Below are 18,556 nucleotides of genomic sequence, written 5' to 3' on the forward strand. Positions count from 1 at the left end.
CTTATAGATGAAATAGTCCATTTCTCTATCAAAAATACCTAGGAATCTTTCCAAAACTATAGATGTCCTAGAATTATCTCTGGAGATGAAGCCAAGGTATGTATTTAAAAGCTCCCAGGTGACTCTGATGTAGCTAAGGGGAAACCAGTGAACTAAAGTCATTAACTTGCACTAAGAACAGAATGCTTATCAAGAGGAAGTTTTTATTATTCGAAGCCTTACAAAGAACAACCCAAGGGGCAAAATCATTTACCACAATTCCTAAGTATCTTTTGCTAAAGCAGGTCTGGAATGCCAAACAATTCTTTTGTTTAGTTGAATGACAGTCACATTTGGAACTCAAGTCCTAGGCTTCTTTTCTGTATTCATATGCAAATGATTATAGCCTGCTTTGGCTAATATTCAACCAGCATTTATTATCTCTATGCTGAGCATTCTTTTCAGGCACTCACACAAAAAAGAATTATAAACCTTGGTCTTTGTCCCCAAAGAGTGTGGAGTCTGACAAAGACAGACGTGCAAACATTTCAATTCAACATAACAGGGTAAAAACCGCACTAGAGAACTTTGGAATTATCTCATCAGTGGTAATCTGATTCAAAGAAAACCCCTCTGAAAACAACTTCAGAATAACAAGATATCTAGGTTCAAGTTGAGTACTGCATGCAGTTATTTCTTTTGTTTGTTTGTTTATTTATGTTTAGAGACACACACACACACACACACACACACACACACACAGAGTGAGAGGTGGGGAGGGGCAGAGAGAGAGAATCCCAGGCAGGCTCCACAGTGTCAGCACAGTGTCCAAAGTGGGGCTCGAACTCAAGAAACCGTGAGATGACCTGACCAGAGATAAAGAGTCAGATGCTCAACCAACTAAGCCACCCAGGCACCCCTGCATGCGCAGATATTTCTAATGGCTTTTTCAATGAAATCTTCTGTGGATTATATCCACAGCTAAGATTTCTGTGGATATCCCAAGCGTTTAAAAGGCTCACTGTTTTGTCTACAAGACAGGCTAGAAAAGCTGCCATGGTGTGAATGTCCCACTGGCTCTTAAAGATTCCATCAAATTATCTGTTGGGGGGAAAATGTTCCATAGTGACTCTTTCAGGAACCTAAGGTCTGCAAAGAGTTAGTGAAGAAGCTACCCAATGCTTTAGATGACACTCTCATGTGGACACTTCCTTCCAAATATCTATACAGGCTGCATTGATGAATAAATAAATAAACATGAACTTTTTAGATCTCAGCTTAAAATCCATTTCATTAGAGAAGCCTTTCCTGACCCCAAATAATCCATTAAAAATCCTCCCAAAACACATGCACTATTCCATGTAACAACTATAAAATAACACGAATAAATACATGAGCAGTATCTAATGAGATCAAGGATGGCCTATTATAATCAAAATACACGTTTGCCAATGTAGAAAGACAAGCGGTAAAGTAGGCCATTATTAATTACTGAAACTAAATTTCAATACTTTATACACTTACTAGCAACTGAATAATACAGACATAATGCATTAAGGCTTTAGGGAAGCTCAGTAACCTCAGTGTTCCACTCTGATCACTAAAGAATACCTGGCATTTTTAGCCACTGGTCCACACACAGTCTTGCTGCTTCTGTATCAGAATGTCCTCGAATAAATTCCAATTCCTGTAACCCATGAGCATGCTGAAAATCGATTTTTTCCTAAAGATATTAAGAAGAAAATTAATTAACCTATGATTACTAACCTGGTTTCCTTAAGAAAAAGATTTTAACATACTAGTGATCAGAAAATACTGATTATCCTTTGTCCCTGTAACTCCACATCTGGACATCTATCCCAAAGAGAAAAGTCAAAACAAAGGTTCATGCTCTAAGATACTGATTCCAATGTTATCTGTATTTGCACAAAGTTTGCTACAATCTACATCTCCAACAATGGGTACTGTTTAATTATGTATATATATCTCGTGAAAGTCAATTAGAAACATTAATCAAACTTTTTCAGTGAAGTGGGAATGTATTTTTGTATCAAGTAGGTCACCAAATAGTATTAAACAAATGAGGCCAAATATAAATAAATATTAATTTCAAGCTATATGTAACTACATCTGCTGCAGAGGGGGAACAAACGCTGAAAGTAAATATACAAAATGTCAATGACTATCTCTGGGAATGGAAATATGAATGGTTATTTTAATTTTTAAACCAGTATACATTCTTTTCAAATTTTCCACATATGTTCTGAAGTATACAGAAGCCTATTCAATATTTGTTCAGTGAATAGTATTAATAAGAGCAGATATTCATTAGTACTGAGTATGTGCCAGTATAAAGCATTTATTACCATCTAGATCCACAATTAGCAAACTTTTTTCATAAAGGGCCGGACCAGTAAATATTTTTAGGTTTTGCAGACCATACAGCCCCTACTGCAACTACTCAACTCTGCATGAAAGCAGCCATAGAGATCATGTAAACAAATGGGGATTGCTATGTCCCAACAAAATCTTATTTACAAAAAAAGGTGGCAGGCCAGGACCAACCATGAAATTAGACTTGTGCTTTCGACTGTTAGTTTCTAACTCTTCCTGTATATTACCTGTAAATCTTTTGCATACTGTCTGATCATGCTATATCTAACAATTAACACTTATTGATGACTTATCATGCCATTATTCTAAAAGCATTTTAGATTTTTCACAATAAATTTGTGAGACAGGTACTATTACTGTTTGCATTTTATGATGGGAAAACTGAGGTACACAGAAAGGTCAAATAAATTGCCCAAGGATAAATAACAATGACAGGATTTAAACTCTCACAATTTGATTCTAGAATCCATGCACTTAACTAGTATACCATACTGCATCTCAACAAAGTTGTTCTTAAAAAGAAATCACAAAGTCACAAATGCTAGATTTGTAAGAGACAGGCCAGAATAATCAATGGCCTAGTTAGCAATACAACAAGATCTTCTATCAAAAAGTAGAGGAACAGGGAGATTCAAGATTTAAATCTGAAAAAAATCTTCTATACAACATTGTTCAAAGTACAGCCATACGATACTAATTCTGAAAGATGTTAACAAGCATTATATAGAGATTTAAAAAATTCCCTATAATCAAATTAAGTAAGTATAGAAGCAATGGTTTTAATACAAAATTTAAAAGTCTCCTTTAGTGCAGGACTTCCAAAGCCTTCAAGCGTCAATGTTTGTGTGATTTTCCACACAGAGAATATGCAGTATCTCAAGAAATTATCAAATATTTTTTTTCCAAAGTATATCCTGATCCTGCAGTATTAGTGTTCTGAGTAATACGTTATGGAAAACAAAGCTAGTTTATCCAAAGAAGCAATATGGTAAGCCTCCGGTAGACTCCAAAGACGTTTAGTAATGTACAAAATTAAACTACTTATCATAGTTCCTTACAAAAATCTATCACAATAAAAACTCTTAGATTAAGATCAAGTACAACTACATGCCAGCCAACAGCCTATTTATTTTAAATTGTCAAAATTTAAAAATAAACAGATTTTTAAAAAGTTCTGACATTTTTTATAACAGAATTTGAACTCTCTGGCGATAGTCAATGCTCAAAAAACACTTGTTGGCTGAAGTCATCCCCAAATTAGCCACTACTTTTCCTTTGTCATGAAGCTTCTTCCACAAACTTTAGGGTTATACCCCTTTTTGTAAGTCATCTTAACTCTTACAGTATAGCCACAAGCAAAGCTGGTAGCTGGTCAACTAGTCAACACAACATTATCTCTGAAAGTAATTTATCTAGTGAAGATTTTGAAGTTTATTTACTTTGAGAGAGCACGAGAGCACAAGTGTTTGCACACAAGTAGGAGAGGAGAAGAGAGAACAGGAGAGAAAATCCTAAGCAAGCCCTGCGCTATTAGCACAGAGCTCCATGTGGGCCGTGAACCCATGAACCATGAGATCATGAACAGAGCTGAAACCAAAAATGGGACGCTTAATCGACTGAGCCACTGAGATGCCCCAAGATTTTTTAAAATTTCTTTTTAAGTAGGCTCCACACCCAAAGTGGGGCTTGAACTCATGACCCTGAGATCAAGAGTTGCACACTCTACTGACTGACACAGCCAGGTACCCCATATGCAGTGAAGGTTTTAATGAATTTTCTTTTTTTCTATAAAACCACTCCATCACAAAAGATGAACAATTCACCTTAATAGTAAAACATCAATAATTCACAAAGGCCTAAGAATAGTTGGAAGATATTTTCTACTATATCTAGTTTTAGTCAGAGTTATCATCCACTAAAACTCCTCAACAGTTATTTTTATTTTCGTTTCATTATCTTCCTTTCTGGGTAGTTTATTTTTGTTTTCTGTCATCTAGTTAAAACAAAAAAGAAGTTATCTACACAGGAAACCAAATTTTAAAAAATCATGAATGGATAGCAAGCAGTGAACTAAAGCATCTGTGTTACTTTCTCCCTTAGAAAATGAAATCTTAGGGGCACCTGGGTGGCTCAGGTGGTTAAGCTTCGACTTCGGCTCAGGTCATGATCTCACGGTTCGCAGGTTTGAGCCCCATGTCCAGCTGTGTGCTGACAGCTCAGAGCCTAGAGTCTGCTTTAAAATCTCTGTGTCCCTCTCTCTCTCTCTGCCCTCCCCCACTCTCGCTCTGTCTCTCTCTCAAAAATAAACAAACATAAAAAAAAGAAAGAAAGAAAGAAAAAAAAGGAAAATGAAATCTCGGGGCACCTGGGGCTCAGTCGGTTAAGCGTCTGACTCTTGATTTTGGCTCAGGTCATGATCTCATGGTTGGTGGGTTTGAGCTCCATGTTGGCTCCGTGCTAGAGCCTGCTTGGGATTCTCTCTGCCTCCCCCTCCCCAAAATAAATAAACTTGGAAAAAAAAAAAAAGAAATCTTAAGAAGAAAGAAATTTAGATACATTTATTCTTCACAACTGATTAAACAAGAATTTCACAATTTCAAGAAGTTCATTCAATGCTGAGGTAAAGTCTTTAATAGAATAAATCAGCATTTATATGAGTAGAAGCTAAAACCACCCTTGAGAAAAGCACCAATTATCATAGTGCCTATAAGATTCTGAACTCTTCACAGACGCTTTATTATTCATATGGGAACACTGCCTGGGAAAAGAAGCTAGCATCATTCAGGAAATCTGTGGAAAAGGACAGCTTGCAAATCACCCCTCTCTCAAGATTTTCCCCATGACCCATAAACAATACATTTAACATAGTTTTGGGGAAAAATAATCTTCCTTAAAATTGATTATTATTTCTGCCAGGAAAGAAATGATCCTATTTTTTTTTTTTATATCTCTATGCATTAAACATTTTAAACATACAACTAGAATACTATGCACTAGTTTAATTGGTATTACATTATGAAGTAAAAGTCCCCAAACAAATCTATTTCTAAATGTAAAGAATATTAATTTATTCTATACCAAATTAGGAGATACTAAAACAGAGGCTATAGAAATATACAAATTCCTTTAAGATAACCAATGGACAAGCAATCAAAACACAGATGTTAAAATTATAAAGCCCTAGTGCTTATCCCAACCTGGGAGATCATCTCCAACTCTATCCCTACCAAATTAAAGTACAAAGTCTATAAAAGATAAGTGACCTGCTGAAACCTAAACAAGCAGCTGGCAGTGCCATGATTTCAATTTCTTTCTTTTTTTGTTTTTTTTAAAGTAAGCTTTACATCCAATATGGGACTTGAACTCATGACTCTGAAATCAAGAGTTGCATGTTGTAGGAGTGCTTCGGTGGTTCAGTTGGTTAAGGGCCTGACTCCTGATTTCAGCTCAGGTCACAATCTTACAGTTGTGAGATGTAGCCCCACATTAGGCTCTGTGCTGAGCATGGAGCCTGTTTAAGATTCTTTCTCTTGCTTTCCCTCTGCCCTTTTCCCTTACATATGTGTGCTCTGTCACTCTCTCTCTCTCTCTCAAAAAAAAAAAAAAAAAAAAAAAAGAGTTGCATGTTATACTGACTGAGCCAACCAGGCACCCCTCAATTTCCATTGCCAAAGTCCTAGTATGAAGCTTTATTTACCCAACTCATCAACTTTCTACTCCTAACAGACATTTGTCAGCCCTGAGGGATTCTTTTTTAATTTTTATTAACAAAAAAAAAAAAAAAAAAAAAAAAAAAAAAAAATTTTTTTTTTTTTTTAAAGTAAATTCTACCCTCAACATGGAGCTCAAACTCATGATGCTCACATCAGGAGTCACATGTTCCATCGACTGAGCCAGCTAGGTGCCTCAGTATTGAGGGATTCTTTAAGTAATTCATCCAGGGCCTTCTAAAGCAAGTGAAGAAAAAGATTTACATCATTAGATATTCTAAATTAGGCTTCATTTTCCACATAGCAGCTTTTTGACAAACCTGATTCAAAATTCCTTCCTTTTAGTAATAGATTTAATCTGAAGGGACAGGCTCAAGTTTGAGAAAGCGGTCTGATTCTATTTAGTAGAAAAACCTTTCTTTTAATAGCTTTCTAATAACCTTTAACAGCTTATGTCTATGAAAGCACCAATAAACTCTTTTCACCCTTGTGATATAGTAATCAGAAACCCTTAATTGCTTATCTGCTGTAAGAAATCCCATGATTTTTAATTCCCAAAAATAAAGCCCAGTCAATTTTTTCTCCTGTATACATACATGATCAGAATCTAACAAACTAAAGACAGAGATATAAAAAGTTATTATGAATTACTACTAAATTAATGAGCTATCTAGAGTCCATACTGAACTGGATTCAATTACACATTTTTTGATGACAAGTTTCTCTTTACAATTGTATTCTAAACAATTCTATAATTTGGTAAAACACCAACTAAAAAACACCAACCACATACCCTGAATGCTCTATTCTTCTCCTCTTTCTGCTGTTTCTCCACTTCGACGTGGCGGGCTAGACGAGCCAGAGTTAAAGCAACTTTATCCTTCTGATGGTCAATATAGTCTTTATGCTTAACATTATCCTATAATTGAAAAAAACATTTTCATTTTTTTTTAACTAACAAAACAAGCCTTGGGATAACGAATCCATTTACCAAAGCATTATTGTACTAAAGAACCATTTACCTTTTTTTGTAGTTTATTTCTTTAAGTAATCCCTACATGCAACATGGTGCTCAAATTCATGACTCTGCGATCAAGAGTCACATGCTCTTCTGAGTGAACCAGCCAGGCACTCAAGAACAATTTACTTTTATCATCAGCAAATTTCTAAGAACATGTCTTGTGTATTCTGTATTTCATGTAGTATTTTATAGGTCAATTATCCACCAACATCTTTCATTTTCTAAAAGTTAGATAAACTAGCTTCTAAGGACAATTTATCATCTTTATTTACTTTATAATCATCTGGATATTGAAGAGTTTGGTGTTGCTTTGTTCTTCTGATCTATAAGGTAATGCCATTAAGCCATTAGTCTACCTCTAAAAGGTCTAACAGTACAAACATCCTTGATTCTGGCTTTTCAGCAATGCCAGAACAATATTTATTTAAGAGAAATTATTGATTAAAAAAATAGATCTAACTTCCAGTTTCCAGTCCAACATGTAAGGAGCTTATAAGCTACCATTTCATTCTGTTGAGTAAAAAGCTGAAAAAACCAAAAGTGAACAACTCTTCTTACATCCACCAGAGAAATGAGGTCAAAGTATAAATTGGTGCTCCAAAAAAGACAGGGGGCAAATACAGAGAATCCCAAGTAAATGGAGCAAAAACCCATGAGTGGAAACCTCAGCAGGAAGCAATAAAGGCAAAAAACCTCAACTGTAACTGATGGATTGCGAGAGGCTCAGTGGGATAAGTCTAAGAGTTAACAACTGCAGGATGACCCAGTCATGGAGAGCCCTCACACTTTTGTGAGTTTACCTCCAAGGAGTTCTACCAGGTTCTCACAGTAAACACTGGAGAAAAATCCCTTCATGCTTCCAGCAGGGGGAGAGGAAAAGTAAACATTTTGAAATATGCCAGAGCATTCTGTTCTTAACAAGGTCTGCCCTCACCAACAACTATTTTACCAGAAGGTAACCTTGTAGGAATTTTATCAGAACCTAACCAACCTGGGAAAATGCAAAGACCCAATCTAGCTCCATTTAGCCTTCCACATGAGGGAAAGGGAAATACCCAATTTCAGGCCACACTAGCCATCCTTCCCGATTGAAAGAAGGGAATGAGAAGCAGGGCTGAAGGTCACAGTCCAGGGGCACAAGCTCAACAAGACAGAGACTTAATCACAGGACTATACAGTGCTACCACGCCCCATTCTTTACTATCACATTATAAAGGCCCATTTACCACAGTTCCTTTTACCTAACACATCTTATCTACCTTTCCACCGAAAATTATAAGGAACACTAAAAGGCAAAAAACACAGTTTGAAGAGCCAGAGCAAGCACAGAAAGGCAGACACGGCAAGGATGTTAGAATGATCAGATCAGGAATTCAAAACAACTATGATTAACAACATGAAAGAACAGATGCGTAATGTAAGTAAGAGAGAGAAATCCTAAGAAAGAATCAAAAAGAAATGGTAGAGATCAAATACACTATAAGAGAAATGAAGAATGCCTTTGACAGTGCCCTTAGTAGACTGTACACTGCCGAGGAAAGAATCTCTGTGCTTGAGAATACAGCCACAGAAACTCCCAAAACTAAAAAACAAAACAAAGACTGAAAAAAACACAAAATGGAATATCCAAGAATTGTTACAAAAGATGTTACACATAAAAAAAATACGAGAGAGAAAGAACAGAAACCTTTATGCAATGACTAAAAATTTCCCCCAATCAATGCCAGACAAACCATAAATCAAGAAATAAAATCCTCTTTGTTTACAGATGACATGATCTTTCTTAAAGAACAACATGCAGGGGCACCTGAGTGGCTCAGTAGGTTAAGCGTCTGACTTTTGATTTTGGCTCAGGTCATGATTTCCCAGTTTCAGAAGTTTGAGCCCTGTATCGGGCTCGGTGCTGCTGGTGTGGTGCCTGCTTGGGATACTCTCTTTTTCCTAATCTCTCTGCCCCTCCCTGCTAGTGCTCTCTCTCAAAATAAATAATTAAAAAAAATAAAAAATGAACACGCAAATATATAGTAGTTAGAGGCGAAGTAACCTGTGTAATTAGATATTTGTAGCAGCTTTATTCATAAATGCCAAAACTTGGAAGCAACCAATATGTGTTTTAGTAGGTGAATGGATAAACTGTGGAACATCCAGATGATAGAATATCAGTGCTGAAAGGAAATGAGTCGACAAATAAACAAACAAAAAAAGCCATCAGTTTATGAAAGGACATGGAGATTTAAATACATATTACTAAATGAAAGGAGCCGATCTGAAAAGGCTATACATAGTGTATGATTCCAACTATATGACATTCTGGAAAAGGCAAAACTATGGTGATAGTAAAAAAGATCGGTGGTTGCCCAGGGTTGAGGAGAGGGGAGGATGAGCTGGCAGAGTACAGATTTGCAGGGCAGTAAAATTATTCTGTATGATACTATAAAGGGGACACCTGTTATCACAAATTTTTATAAACTCACAGAATGTACGTTAATAGTGAGCCCTAATGTAAACTATGAACTTAAGTGACAATGATGTGTCACTCTAGGTTCACTCACTATAACAAATGTATCATTATGCTGGGGGATGTTGATAATGAGGGAAGCTGTACATGTGCAGGGGCAGGAAGTATACAGGAAATCTCTGTCTATCTTCCTCCCAGTTTTGCTGTAAACCTAAAACTTCCCCCCAAAATAAAGTCTATTAAATTTTTTTTCTACTAGAAAGACTGGGTTACTCTGTATCACTCTGTAGGCAAATCAGTCATTTATGTGCAACCCAAATTTTATATACAGTGGGATAGAGTTGCATCATCAACCATGTCAAACACCAAGTGTGACTTTCCAAGTACACAAAAGTTACACTGGAGTATACATAAGAAGGTCAAAATGGTATTTTCAATATGAAGCTGCATCCTTGCAACAAGGAATGCTCACAGAATCACTTTGGGTACAAGTAGTTCCAGCTGACTTCTGACCACTTGGCCAGCCTACATATACCCTTGTACCAGGTAATAGATGACATTCTCCTAACTTCACCAAAATATTCTTTTACAAGGCATAGAACAATGCAGCTTATTAGAAAAAGAGTCACAAAAATCTTTATCAGAGCTCTGATCCTTTAGTAAAGACATATTTACCTGTCTTAAAAACAAAAATTTACTCTTTGGGAAGACAAAAATAATATTTCTTTATTTAAAATGTAAATACTACCTTGAGAAGGAAATCTAGAGTAGATTCTAAAAGAATTTTTTAATTTAAGGAAGTTAATGATAATCAAACATGGGCCTAGAGTATGTTAGTTTTCCTAACAGATACACTTTTTAGGTTTTAAACTCTAGTAAAAGTTGTGCTTGGAAGGTTAAGTAAACTAAGGTCACATGAACACAAGGTAGACAAGGTATAAATTAGGGTTTACCTATAAAAATATGTTGTTGGATCACAATTCTGGGGACAGAAAGAAGGCCATGTTCTGGATTAAGGTAATTCTAATGCAGGAAGAGCTACCCTTGAATTGATGGTTCACTATCATTTTACTTTTTCCTAGGCCACTACAAAATAACCATTCTGAAATACTTCTGAGGTTATACTCATTCAGGAAGATTTTACATAATATTTATTCTTCTTAAAGTTTCCTTTAAAGCACAATTAAGGATTCTCTGCTTTACATTATAAATTATAAATACACTCTCGGGGCACCTCGGTGGCTGAGTTGGTTTAAGCATCTGACTCTTGGTTTCAGCTCAGGTCATGATCTCATGATTTGTGAGTTCAAGCCCTGATCTGGCTCCACATTAACAGTGTGGAGCCTGCTTGAGATCTCTCCTCTCTCTCTGGCCCTCCCCTGCTTGTGTGCTACCTCAAAATAAATAAATAAATAAACTTAAAAAAATTTTTGAACATATGCTGGGCAGAAAACTAGCTGAAAATTAAAGTCTGAAACAGATTATATATCCAACTGGAAAAATTTTTAGTAATCCATTAGTCACAAAATATAGGTAAGAATTTTACTCCATTCAAACTATGCTCATAAGCTAGGAAGATAAATTGTTTAGTACCTTTAATCAGCACTTATACATTTGTTTAGATCTCTTCAACCTCATTCTAAAGTTAGTCTCTAGTCCTAGAACATTACCTTTTGGAGAACAAATAAAGACTGTTGGTATTATTGTTTGCTAAAATTATTTTTCCTATATTTAGTTATCAGTAGCCTACGTTAACACTTAATGAACTAGCTGACGATATCAATCAAAAGATTACTTCTGTGATTCCCAGCTAACTCTGATCTGTTTATTTAATCTTTCATGACTTTGAAGGACTCAAAAAACCTAACAGCTCTGATACTGAAAACAAAAGACATTTGAGTTTATTTTCCTTCTTTTCCTCAAAGGGGAAAGTTTCTATTTTCTTCTTAAAAACAAAAAAAAACAAACCCCAAGCCCCAAAAACCCCACCTCTGGCTACCTATATTGAAAGCACATAAGTAGATATGAAAGACAATCTGCTAGGAGTAGCTAAAAAGGAATGAATGGCAGCCAGAGAAAGAGTGAACTTCAACTTTGAGACTTCTGCCATTTAAAATGACAAAAATTAGGGGCGCCTGGGTGGCTCAGTCGGTTAAGCGTCCTACTTCGGCTCAGGTCACGATCTCGCGGTATGTGAGTTTGAGCCCCGCGTCAGGCTCTGTGCTGACTGCTCAGAGCCTGGAGCCTGTTTCAGATTCTGTGTCTCCCTCTCTCTCTGACCCTCCCCCGTTCGTGCTCTGTCTCTCTCTGTCTCAAAAATAAATAAACGTTAAAAAAAAAAAAATTTTTTTTAAATGACAAAAATTAATTATATGAGGCAGGGGATGATACTCATATATTTTTCCATCACAACTTAGGTTTCGGGATCACGGTTGCTGGTTTAAGCCAGGCATGAGTAATGGGTTATTTATGAACACACACTCACTCTAGGAAGCCAAATCCTTTGAATTTCCATTTTTAGGGGTTCAAGATGAGGGGCAGCCTCTAGATCTTACTGAATTACATACTTCTATGGTTCTGGGAAAACACACATGCACTGGAAAACCAGAGATGACTGATATTAAAACACATACTAGGGATTTTGCCTATTAGGTCGCAGAAGACCTTATTTTGCACAAAAATAGAACAGGTAATTCAAAGAATCAATATGTTCGGAAATATATTTTAACTTATCAGAAAAAAGCAAGGGGAAAAAAAACTTACTGCAGGCCACCTTGTTACTGATTCAAAAGCAGAATCAAAACTATAGTGTTATTTGTCAGGAACATGGGCAGAAAGTGAACTCATTTCAGGATAGACGAAAGTGTATTAAATGTTTCTGTAGAATTAAGATGAAAAGGGGCCACTATATTCTTAGGTGTGGGAGTCTCCACCATTCCATTAGTGACAAAATACTGAATTGTTATTTAACGTGAAGTCACAAAATTCTAGGAGTGTTCTTCTTAGGCCAGATTTGCCAATCTTCCCCAAAGCCTGTAGTATTAATAAGCATTTAGGTCCTTAGAATTTCTCTATGGTCTGACTTTCAGATATGTAAATTCTCAAGCTAGAAATGGAATTGGCTCTCAAAGGTAAGAATGGTAAGAATAAAGACACAGAGAGGATGATGCCACATGAAGAGACTAAGTCACACAGGGAGAATGTCATGGGAGACAGAGGCAGCAACAGGAGTGACAAAACTACAAGCCAGGGACTGCTGGCCACCGTTAGAAGTGAGGAGAGAGGTGAGGACCCTTCCCTAGAGTGGTCAGAGAGTGCTTGGTCTGGCCAAACTTGGACTTCTAGTCTCCAGAACTGTAAGAGAATAAATTTCTGTTGTTTTAAGCCAAAAAGAAAAAACAAAAAGAATAAAATGTTAGCAGCTATAGGATCTTCAGAGCCATCTTTCTTGAAGCACTTGCTGTGCTCACCCTGGATTAACTTCCATATTAGAAACTATTAAAGAATACTACTGAGTCCAGGGTTACAGCAAATAATCTGCAAGAAAATGCTACCCAGTTATTTTTTGGGAGAAGAATATGACGGTCTCAAGAGATACACTGGGGAGGGGGAGAGTCTGTTTGCCTCTATTTTAGATCATTCTCTGCATCAGTTTTTCTTCCATACCCTCTCCTCTCCCATTGCGGAAGTTGTGTGGGGTTTTCATAGAATTAAGAAGAAAGTTGTCAAGTCAGAAAATGTTAAAAGGCATATCCTAGTTCAGGGACCATGGAAAAAAATTTATGAAGAATATTGTTTGTTTTTTAATTGGGAACCAGAGGTATGGTTAAAATCCCAGTCTGACACACACAAAAAAATCTGTGGGTGATCAGGAGTCAGAAGGTTACAAAATAAGGGACACACTGGGTACAGGAAGAAAAGCTGTTCCAGAACCTCAGAAGCCAGGCTAATATGGCCTCTCTCTGTGATCCTGTTTCTGCTCACCCTGGACACTATGAACTCCTTATATCCTCTGGTATATTCTTTACATTTTTATCTAAGACTTGGGTTTTATACAAAGCAAATTTGAGTTGTGTCCTAGAAATGGCAGTCAGATTAAGAATACGGGTTAAATCTGAGTACACATATCCATGAAAGTTAAGCACAGACAGGCACACCTCATTTTATTGTGCTTCGTAGATACAACGTTTACAAATTGAAGGTTTGTGGCAGCCCTGCATCCGGTAAGTCTATCAATGTGATTTTCCCAACAGTATTTGCTCACTTTATGCCTGTCACATTCTGGTAATTCTTGCAAAATTTCAAAATTTTTCACTATTGTATTTGTTATGCCGATCTGTGATCTTTGATGTTACTACTATAATTGTTTTGGGGTGCCATGAACTACACATAAAGATTGCGTAAACGTTGTCTGACTGCTCCACTGACTGGCCATTCCCTTGTCGCTTTCTCTTTCCTTAGGCCTACTCCCTGAGACCTAAATATTGAAATTAGGCCAATTAATAACCTGATGATAGCCACTAAGTGTCCAGATGCAAGGAGGAGTTGCACAATTTATCACTTTAATAGCTAGAAATGATTAAGCTCTGTGAGGAAAGCATACTGAAAACCATGATAGGCTGAAAGCTTGGCCTCTTGGACCAAAAAGGCAAGTTGTGAATGCAAAGGACAAGTTCTTAAAGGAAATTAAAAGTACTACTCTAGTGAACAAACAAATGATAGGAAAACAAAACAGCCTTATTGCTGATATGAAGACAGTTTTAGTGGTATGGACAGATCAAAGCAACCATAACAAAGTAACCATAACATTCCCTTAAGCCAAAACCCAATCCAGAGCAAAGCCCTAACTCTCTTCAATTCTGTGAAGGGTTAAGTGAGGAAAAAGAAAAGCTAGTTTGAAGCTAGTTGATTCACAAGGCTTAAGAAAAGCTGTCTCAGGGGCACCTGGGTGGCTCAGTCGGTTAAGCGCCCGACTTCGGCTCAGGTCACGATCTCGCGGTCCGTGAGTTCGAGCCCTGCGTCAGGCTCTGGGCAGATGGCTCAGAGCCTGGAGCCTGTTTCCGATTCTGTGTCTCCCTCTCTCTCTGCCCCTCCCCCATTCATGCTCTGTCTCTCTCTGTCTCAAAAATAAATAAACGTTTAAAAAAAAAAAAAAAAAAAAAAAAAAAGAAAAGGAAAGCTGTCTCAGTGAACAGCGAAGTGCAAGGGGAAGCAGCAGGTGGCTACACTAAGCCACAGCTTTTCAATGTGGATGAAATAGCCTTCTATTGGAAGGAGATAATATCTAGCACTTTCATAGCTAGAGAGAAGTCAATGCATGGCTTCAAAGCTTCCAAGGACAGGCTGACTCTCGTTAGGGGCTAATGCAGCTGGTGACTTTAAGTTGGAATCAACGCTCATTGACCATTCTAAAATCCTAAGGTCCTTAAGAACTATGCTAAGTTTACTCTGCCTGTGCTTTATAAATGGAATAAGGCCAGGATGATAGCACATCTGTTTACATCATGGTTTACTGAATTTAAGCATACTGTTGAGACCTACTGCTGAAAAAGAACTCCTTTAAAATATTACTGCTCACTGACAATGCACCTGGTCATCCAAGAGCTCTGTTGGAGATACACAGTGAGATTCATGTTGTTTTTATGCCTGCTAACACAACACACATTCTATAGCCCATGGATTGAGGAACAACTTCAACTCGCAAGTCTTATTATTATTTAAGAAATTTATTCTGTAAGGCTATAGTTCCATACATAGTGATTCCTCTGAGAGATCTGGGCAAAGAAAATTGAAAACCTTCCGGAAAGATTTACCATTCTAGTGGCCATTAAGAACATTTGTGATTCATGGGAAGAAGTCAAAATATCAATATTAAGAGGAGTTGGAAGAAATGGATTCCAACCCTCTTGGAGAACATTAAGGGGTTCAAGACTTCCGGGAAAAAGGAAGGAAGTGCAGATGTGGTGGAAATAGCAAGAGAACCGGAATTAGCAAGAAGTAGAGCCTGAGGATGTGACTCAATTTCTGTAATTTCATGATAAAACTTGAATAGATGAGGAGCTCCTTATCAATGAGCAAAGAGATTTCCTGAAATAGAATCTACTCTTAAAAAAAAAAAAAAAAATCTACTCTTGTGAGGATGCTGTGAAGACTGTTGAAATGACAACAAAGGATTTAGAATATTACCACGCTTGAGAGATTGTTTCTGAAACTTAATCAAAGCAACAAACCTCACTGTAATTTTATATTAATTGCCACAGCCACCACAAACTTCAGCAACCACCAACCTGGTCAGTCAGAAGCCATCATCATCGAGGCAAGACGAGAAAAAAGATTAAAACTCACTGAAAGCTCAGATGATGGTTAGCATTTGTTAGCAATATTTTTAAATTAAGGTATGTATATTTTTTTAGACATACTACTACTGCACACTTAACATCTGTCCTATTGTGGTGGTCTGGAACCAAACCTGCAAAATCTCCAAGGAATGCCTGCACAGGTGAAAGTAAGACTTTTGTTTTTGAGGACAAAATGTTTATGTTTTAATGTAGTGGAGTTGAGTTATAGCAAAAATTCCAAGCTAGAAGTAAGGTATAACTTGGGCAAGAAAGGAAGAATCTCTTATGAGATCTAATCCGTAATAATGGGATTCAATGTGTCAACATAACTGGGGGCAGAGGGAAAAGCAAAGCCTGGGATAGGAGTCCCTTATTTTGTCAACTAAGGACATTTTTTTTTTTTTTTTTTTTAAAGTAGGCTCATGCCCAGTGTGGAGCCCAATGCAGGGCTCAAATTCAGGAACCTGAGATCAAGACCTGAGATCAAGAGCTGGACACTTAACTGACTGAACCACCCAGGCAGCCCAAGTAAGGGCATTTTAAAGGAACTAATATCAATGGTCACCATTTCTTACGAGTAAAGACACAACCTCAGGCTGATTCTTTAAAATTTCCCTTAATAGTCTCATATTAAACAAATTTAGCCTTGTGAAAAACTAGCTGCACTATCCTGATTTTTCTTTTTGCTACAGGCCAATAACCACCTCAAAATCAGTTCAGTTGAACTTCAAATTAGTTTTGATCATGAACTCACAATCCTGATCATAAAAGATCATGAGGAGTCACACCCAGGGTGACTACTATTTGGAAAAAATTTTCACCAAAGTAATTAATACTTTCACTTACTAGTCAAGTTTAATGAGCTAAGATTTCCTGGATACTATTAAAATTTCTAACATTCATGTGAAACATCTATGTGAACTATAAAATCATACACTATCATTAAATAGGCAAATTAATGACGAAATGGCACAATACCGCCGATCAATGAAGTTATCATCTATATACATTTCAATGTCTTTTTTCCCTAACTTGTATTTAAGTGAAAATAATTTTGTCTTTTGTTAAATAAAATATGTTAAGTAAAATCTAGAAAGCTATAAATCAAATCTTAATAGCAGTTGTTTCTTTCTGTCTGGAAAGGTTTTTTTTCCCGTTTTATCTCTATTTCCTAGTATTTGTACAGTGAGCACATGTAATAAAATTATTTACAGAATTTCAATTTTTTTTTTCAGTAGACTTCACGCCCAGTGCAGAGCCCAACATGGGGCTTAAACTCACGACCCTGAGATCAAGACCTGAACCTGATCAAGAGTAGGATACTTAACTGACTGAGCCACACAGGTGCCCCATAAAATTTCAATTTTTAACAAACAAGACAGCATAAAGACAAAAAGAACTGAGGATCTCACTCTTTTGTTTGGGAATGATAGATCTGGTTTAAATTAATCCCTTACAAAAATAGAAGTTTAACATTTATACTTTATAAAGGTAGATGGAAATTCTGTATCTAGAAGCAACATAATCTGTTAGTAAATTGTATTTAACTTTTCTTTTCCTCCAGATTTTTCCCTCTAAGAAATCCAATGACAAGATAACATTATTTTCCAAACCTAACAGAAAAAGATACTAATCATAACTAAGGTAAGTCATATTCAATTCAACAGACTTAAGGGCTATCAGGAAAGTGTATTTTACACAGTTTTGATGTCAAACACCATTACTATTTTAAAGCAAAAAGCAAAATACATGTATGCTTTAAAAAAATTATGAAGTACCCATACCCATTTGTATTTTTAAGTGTAAATTATTAAAAGTATATTTAGTCAAATTAAAAATACTAGTTTATTTAGCCTAAACCTGACCGTCCTCTTTTTCTTTTTGGAATATAAAAATAGAAAGCAACATTCTTAACTTTTCCAATGACCAAGGTAATTTCTAAATATACATATTTATTCGCAAGAAAGCTAACAATGTCCCACAAGTAATTTTAACTATAACTTGAATTTCACAGGTGGGTTTTCTTTCAAAATTCATCTACAAATGCCCATTTCTTGGACCATTCACTCAATCCTTCAGTGTATTATAGTTTAAGAAGCCAAGTGCCATATACTTGCCAACTCCCCTTTGGTAGTTAAGAACTGGACTTGGCACTGAATGCTGAGAAAACAGGCTATAATCCATTTAATAAAACTTTTCTAAGGTCTCATGAATGTTTTTAAAATATTAAATACAGGCAGATTTTCCATTTTACTCTTCATTCATCTGCTCACCCAAAAGTTGAGCTTCTTACTGCCATTAAGTCAGTTTTCTAGAAATATTTGCCAAGATTAAGTTAAAGGAAATACAGAATTAAAAGAATAAATCTGCTTTTGTAAAGCATTTTCTAGAAACAATACTGAACAAGGCAGGGCTTCACAGAAGAAATTATCATTTTATAATAGTTTGTGGCATTATATCATTTTGAGGCTTTTTTATAATGAGCAACTGACATATTTTAAAATCACCAATCTCTAAAAAGCATTTTAGTTGTTGCGTAACTATCAAATTTGGCATTATACAAAATTACTTTTTTAATGGAAATAATGAATATAGCCAATGGAGCACTCTGTGAAATGGACTAATTCTCACTCCTTACAGGATGATGTAAGCTAGG

General features: G+C 36.3%; 1 protein-coding gene across 6 annotated transcripts in view; it reads right to left on the reverse strand.

The window, feature by feature from the left end:
• The window catches only part of ZNF451 (zinc finger protein 451), an 89,107-nt gene that overhangs the window by 48,242 nt on the left and 22,309 nt on the right, over positions 1-18,556 (reverse strand). For all 6 annotated transcript variants that reach the window (XM_019457507.2, XM_019457505.2, XM_019457499.2 and 3 more), the window contains 2 exons: positions 6,877-7,002; positions 1,591-1,702 (listed from right to left, as the gene is read on the reverse strand). In XM_019457507.2, the coding sequence (XP_019313052.2) occupies positions 1,591-1,702; positions 6,877-7,002 (238 nt within the window). The remainder of the gene's footprint in view (positions 1-1,590; positions 1,703-6,876; positions 7,003-18,556) is intronic.

This window comes from Panthera pardus, unplaced genomic scaffold, assembly GCF_024362965.1.
Source record: "Panthera pardus isolate Hobbes unplaced genomic scaffold, ASM2436296v1 HiC_scaffold_17, whole genome shotgun sequence".
NCBI classification, from domain to species: Eukaryota; Metazoa; Chordata; class Mammalia; order Carnivora; family Felidae; genus Panthera; species Panthera pardus.